Source organism: Amborella trichopoda, chromosome 9 (assembly GCF_054954075.1).
Source record: "Amborella trichopoda isolate Santa Cruz 75 chromosome 9, AtrichopodaSantaCruz75HAP2 v2.0, whole genome shotgun sequence".
In the NCBI taxonomy this organism is placed as follows: domain Eukaryota; kingdom Viridiplantae; phylum Streptophyta; class Magnoliopsida; order Amborellales; family Amborellaceae; genus Amborella; species Amborella trichopoda.
In genome coordinates, this window is record NC_142344.1 from 37,476,802 (window position 1) to 37,483,144 (window position 6,343).

The 6,343-nt window shown below is 38.7% G+C and overlaps 1 protein-coding gene across 1 annotated transcript; it reads left to right on the forward strand.

Annotated features, from left to right (window-relative positions):
* The first annotated feature begins 2,189 nt into the window (after positions 1 to 2,189).
* On the forward strand, positions 2,190 to 5,689 carry LOC148780515 (uncharacterized). The gene is made up of 6 exons (XM_088847804.1): positions 2,190 to 2,289; positions 2,394 to 2,918; positions 4,186 to 4,280; positions 5,136 to 5,303; positions 5,437 to 5,534; positions 5,674 to 5,689. The coding sequence occupies exons 1-6, from the start codon at positions 2,190 to 2,192 to the stop codon at positions 5,687 to 5,689; spliced, it is 1,002 nt and encodes a 333-aa protein (XP_088703930.1).
* The last annotated feature ends 654 nt before the right edge of the window (positions 5,690 to 6,343 follow it).

Here is a 6,343-nt window from a genome sequence, read left to right on the forward strand (position 1 = left end):
TGATTGATCATGGTGTTCTTTCTATGGGTGCTGATGTTTCTTTACGTCGGCTTCTAAAAAAGTTGTTGCTAATGTCTCTTTGATTGTGCATGACGGTAGCTTGACGAAGGGAGCTGTTTGGAGTAGACTTATTGGGGTCAATGGTGCATCTGCTAGCAGGGAGAACAATCAAAATGATAAAGGAAATAATGAACCTTTGGATAAAAATGCCATTAATGCTACAGCTGGTTATCACAAATTGAGTCCCAACCGAGACAAAGGTGTTGCTGCGAATATGATTTACTCTACCCATGATGGTGACAATGTAGCTGGTCACAGAGGTACTGGGTTTTTGTTGGGTGAAGTCTCTAAGAGCCTTGTACGCAAGGAGGTTAGGGAGGATATTGTTGATGATCTTCAATCATATAGTGCAGTTGCAAAACAAAAAGGTAAGGAGATTGATGTAACTGCTGCTATGGGAAAAAAGATGATTGTTTCCTATTGACATGGGGATTTTAATGGAAAGAATTTGGATCTTGGATCTATTTCTGGTATTTGTCATAGTGTAAAAGACATAAAGAGCCATGGGGGTGAGGAATTCCCATCATTGCTATCAAATCCCAAGGTGAATGTGATGAACAATGATGCGAGCAGTAGTTGTTGGAACTCTGGTAAGTCAAAGGACTTATTGCTTGGTGTTAAAGGGATTCAGAACAGAGTTTATCATTTTTTAGATCTTGAGGTTATTCCTATTAAGACAATTAATGGTAGATGCTATGTTCGGATTGAGAAAGAGTTGGTAGACTCGTGTCTTGGGAGATGGGTAATTGCTTATTGGGGAATTTCTTGGGGCGCAGACCTGAGTGGACATACATGAAGGGTATGTTACAAAGGATGTGGAGACTGAAGCACGAACTGGAAATCTTTGTGAATTACAGGTTTCTTATCTTTCGGTTTCATTCAAAAGAGGAGATGGAAATAGCATGCATTGGTGATCCTTGGTTTGTCGATAAAAAATGCCTTGTGTTACAAGAATGGAATCCTTCTGTCTAGCCATCTAGGCATACTCACCAAACAGTATCAGTTTGGATCAAGCTTTCATACTTACCCTTGGGTTTTTTTGGGAGTCCGAAATATTATTTCGAATTGCCTCAAGTGTGGGTAAGCCCATTTTTTAGGACAAATCCACAATACTGAGAACGCGAGATGAACCAAGAATATGTGTGGCAATGGATTTAGATAGCTCTTTCTTAAATGAGGTGAGGTTCGACATCAATAGAAAAGAGTATTTCCAAAAGATCACTTATGAGTTTATTCCGTCAATTTGTTTCAAATGCCATCGGGTAGGATATAAAACTGAATTATGGCTATCCACTTTTTTTCCAAAGGATTAATCAAAGCCTAACATTGTAGTTAAGAACAATGGTGGTTTGGTGGTTATATTGCCTATGAGTGAGGAAGGTTGGAAAGTCATTAAAGGGCGTAAGAAATTTCTTTACAAGAAAAAAGAGGTGGGTAGCAAACCAAATACCTTTCAAGCTTTGGTCGAAGTTGAGGAAGATATTCAGTTGGGTGGGTCTAAAACTCAAATTGCAGCAGAAGATGCTATTGCTACTGCTCATGAGCAGCCAATTGGGCCTAACGGCCAAATTAGAGCAGGTAGTTCGAATGCTACTGACCACTATGCACATGATGAAGGGCCTATGGAAGTTGTTGTACATGACTCTCACAATCAAGTTCATGCTGGGAACGTCAACAAAACTGATTTGAAAGTGGCTAATTTTCCTAGAACTTAACTTAATATAAGTCAAAAGACAAACATTCTTCCCATAGATGAATGTGAACCTAATGGTGGGGTTGGGGTTGAGGTGGGTCCTTCACCCATGTTGAGTCCTAATGATGGAAAGGGCCTAAATCTTAACAACAATGGGACTACTGTTGACGTTCAGATGGGTTGGCTTCCTGTATTGGATTCTGTTAGGTTAGAGAGAGAAAATTCTTTTTTTGATGAATCAAGCATCAGACTGCTTCAAGATGATGACACTATTGTGCTTCAAGACGATAATGCTGCTTCAATAGTGGATATGAGAATGCTCGGGACCTTGCCTTCTGATGGGGATGTTGAAGAGGGTCCTCTCATGCCTTATTGAATAGTTCCTAAGCCTATTGTGGAGGGTGCCGACGCTAAGAAGAAGACTAATACCACTCATATGCAGGCGGGTGCTGCTGGTGATGGGATGTCTAAAGACAAGTTGCGCTCTAAAGCAGTAGCATCTTCGACATCTACTGGTGGAAGGAAAGTGGCATCTCGTAAGGCTCAACGCACCACCTAGGGTGTTTCATCGGCCAATGAAGGTAAGCCTATTTTTGACAAGCCATAAAATTAACAGTTTATATATGTTAGTTTGTTGTAGCATGGAATGTCCGTGGCCTTCAAGGTCGCGGTAGGGTATCTGATATTGGGGATCTTAAAAATCAACACAATGTGGGATTATTATTTCTGCTTGAGACAAAATTGTGTGTGGATTTGACTAATGTGTGGTCAAAGAAATTGGGTTTTTATAATAATGTCGTTGCTAAGAATGTTGATGGTAGATCAAGAATTTTGCTTCTTTGGAACCCATCAATTTATTCAATCACTGTTCTTAGTATCAATGTTCAGATGATTGCTATGGAGGCCACTCGTTTATCTAATGGTTGTATGTCAATTATTTCTGAGCTATATGCTTTTAACTTCGTCTCTCAGAGGGCTTTACTTTGGGATCATATGAGATGTCTAGGGGTTGCTACTACAGTACCTTGGTTGGTACTAGGAGATTTCAATACCGTATTGGATAGTTTAGAAAGGATGGGTGGGAGTGGCTATTTACCACCGAATTCAAGGGATTTTGTACAAGTTATGTCAGACTGTGGGTTAACTGACCTTGGGACAACAAGGGGTTAGTTTTCTTGGTCTAACAGTCAGCTTACTAGAAGATGTATTAGAAGAAGATTGAATCGTGCTATGACGACTACAGAATGTATGTTGGCGTATCCAGAGTCCAAAGTAGAGCTGCTTCCAAAGGGAAATACTGACCACTGCCCGCTGATAGTATCCATATCAAATTTGTATCCATTTGGGGCAAAACCCTTTAAATACTTCTCCACTTGGGAAAAAACTCATTATTTTATTTATATAATTTCAGCATCTTGGTAAGGCAGAGTGGGGGGTACACCTATGTTTCGCTTTGTTACAAAGCTGAAAGACAGGGGAGATTTGCGTGCTTGGAATAAGGAAGTATTTGGCCATGTGAGTGATGCTATTTTGGAAGTTCGGCAAAAGATATCTATTCTACATGATAGTCTTTGCCTTGACCCTTCCAATGAAATTTTAATGTTAGAAGAGAAGGAGTGTACTGAAAATTACAGCAGTTATTGGGACATGAAGAGAGAATATGGAGGAAAAAGTCGAGGCAAAAATGGTTGAAGGATGGGGATTCGAATACAAAATTCTTCCATCTATCTACTGTAATTAGGAGAAGGAATGATCGTATTATCTCCCTAAAATATCAGAATGAAATTTCTTTGCCTTCTGAAGTAGATATTGATAATTACATGATAGGTTTTTTCGAAGATCTTTTAGCTCAGGAAAATGATGTTGATACTTATATGGTTGAATACTTTTTGCCACTATCTCTACTTAGCACTCATTAGCAGAAGAAGTTAGTTGAGGATATTTCTATGGAAGAGATAAAGGATTGTATATGGGGAATGAAATGTCACAGTGCTTCGGGCCCTGATGGTTTCTCGGTGGAATTTTATAAATTTGGATAGGAGGTGCTCATGAAGGATATTTTTGTGGCTCTTAATGATTTCCTTAAAAAAGATAAATTTTTTAAACAAATTAATGCCACCTTTATTTGTCTCCTATTATTATGAATGATTTTTGTCCAATTGGTTTATGCAATGTGCTGTATAAAATAATTAGTAAAATCATTTCTAATCGCCTACAGGTAGTGCTAAATGATTTGATTGACCCTAGACAGGTTGCCTTCTTGAAAGGTAGACTTATTACAAATAACATCCTCATGGTTAATGAACTCATATCTATCTGCAATAAGTAATCTAATAGGGCAAAAATGTACTTGCATTTAGATTTGAGCAGTGTGTATGATAAAGTAGCTTGGCCATTTGTTATTACTCCTATGAAGGCTTTGGGCTTTCCAGATACTTTTATATGTTGGGTCCGTTTATGCATATCCACTCCTTCCTTCTCTGTATTGCGTAATGATTCTCCTAAGGGTTATTTTAAGGGGAAAGAGGTTTGAGACAAGAGGATCCCTTAACTCCTTGTCTTTTTCTATTGGTGATTCTTGAGTAGATAATGGGACTATGCTATCAAGCAAGGTATAATTACCAGGGCTTTTCTTTCGGGTTGTGATTATAAAATATCACATCTTTTTTATGCAGATGATGCTGTGATTTTTTGTAATGCTTCAATTAATACTGTTGTTGCTATGAAGTCAGTTCTCTCTATTTTTGAAGCAACCACAGGACAAGAACTTAATATTGCAAAAAGCAAAGCCTTCTTTTTTGAGGCCTTGCAAGGCAATAAATATTTGATTTTGAAGGAACTTGGTTTTGGTGAAGGGTCCCTTCCAGTCCATTACCTAGGGCTACCTTTGTTTCAATGTCAATTGAAGCATAGTCAGTGTCATGCTTTGGTTGAAAAAGTTATTGAAAGGATAGGTTCTTGGCAGGCTTTGACTTTATCTTATGCAAGACGTCTCCAATTGTTGAAATTAGTTTTATACGCTTCTTTTATATTCTAGATTCCATCATTTATTTTACCAAAGAGAACTTGTAATATGATTGAATGGTTGCAGAGAAACTTCCTATGGGCAGGCATGGCTGGAAAGAAGGGGGTTCACCTAGTTAAATGGAACACAATCTGTCTACCTCAAGAAGAAGGGGGTTCATGGTTATGTGATATAGTCGGCTTCAATATTGCAGGGATGTTGAAATTAGCATGGAGAATATTGGCAGATCCTTCATCCTTATTTGATCAATTTTTTAAGCATTGTTACTTCAAGAATTCTTCCATATGGGAGACTAAATGCAAAAGATACTCATCTTATGCTTAGAAGGGTATTCGGCTTGGGTTATCTCATTTGAAGGATAACGTCCAATGTGTTATTGATGATGGTCGACTTGTAGACTTCTGGGCAGACTCGTGGTTATCAGAAAAGTCAATATGGGACTCTTATGGTACGATTGTTTATCAGGAACTTGAGGTTGCTATGCCAAAGGTCTCTGATCATATTGGGGGTGTTCCTCAATCTTGGGTCTTACCCCTGCCTACGTCAGGCTTTTTGACATAGATATGAAAGGAGGTTCAGAACAATATCCTTCCACTACAGCCACATAGGGATTTTTTGGTGTGGATTAATTCTGTGAGTGATTTGTTCTCAATTAAAGAAGCCAAGGAGCATATTCATAACAAGGGAATTTCTCAGCCGATATTCAGAACCTTGTGGTCAGCAAAATGTCATCCCCCAAGCGAAATGGTTTTCTTGGTTGGCCCTCCATCATCGGTTACCTACTACTTCTCTCTTGTAGCAGCGTGGGATTGCTATGGCTCCTCCTGTATACCCCTTTTGCAAAAATAGTGATGATAGTTTATGTTATCTATTATTTCTTTGTGACTTTTCGCAGGTTCTATAGAGGTTGATTGCTTGGCGATGCGGTAAGAGCTTTATCTCTGGTAGTTCTATTCCTATGATGTTGAGAAAATGGTTATCATTTAGATTCAAATCAAATGGTTTCTTCAATATCTGAACGTCTTTATTCTTCACAACTATATGGTTCTTATGGGCGGAATGCAATCGGAGAGTTTTCCATGATAGGTTGACTAGAAGGGAACAATTAGTCAGACATATCATTTCTCATGTTCGAGAGTTAGCTGATGTTAAATCCTAGACATTCCATTTGTCAGAAAAGACGATAATTGAAAACTTACAGTTCAAATGGTATCAGCAGAGGGATAAAATTACTAATTCAGTGACATGGTTATTTCTTAGCCCTAATCACTTCAAGATAAACATTGATGGAGCTTCTTTTCATAACCCAGGCTAAGCAGGGAGGGGGGGGGGGGGGGGGGGTGTTATTAGGAATTCTGATGGTGCTTTTCTTGCAACATTTATCAAGCCTTTTGGAATCGCCTTTAATAATTATTCGGAATTTTGCGCTTTAGAAGAGGCATTAATCCTAGATGATCAGCTATAGTGCTACCCTATTCAGACTGAAAGTGACTCAGCATTGCTCATTAATGTTATTCATGAACGCTAGCGACCTCCATGAAAGTTACATACGGTGGCAATAAATT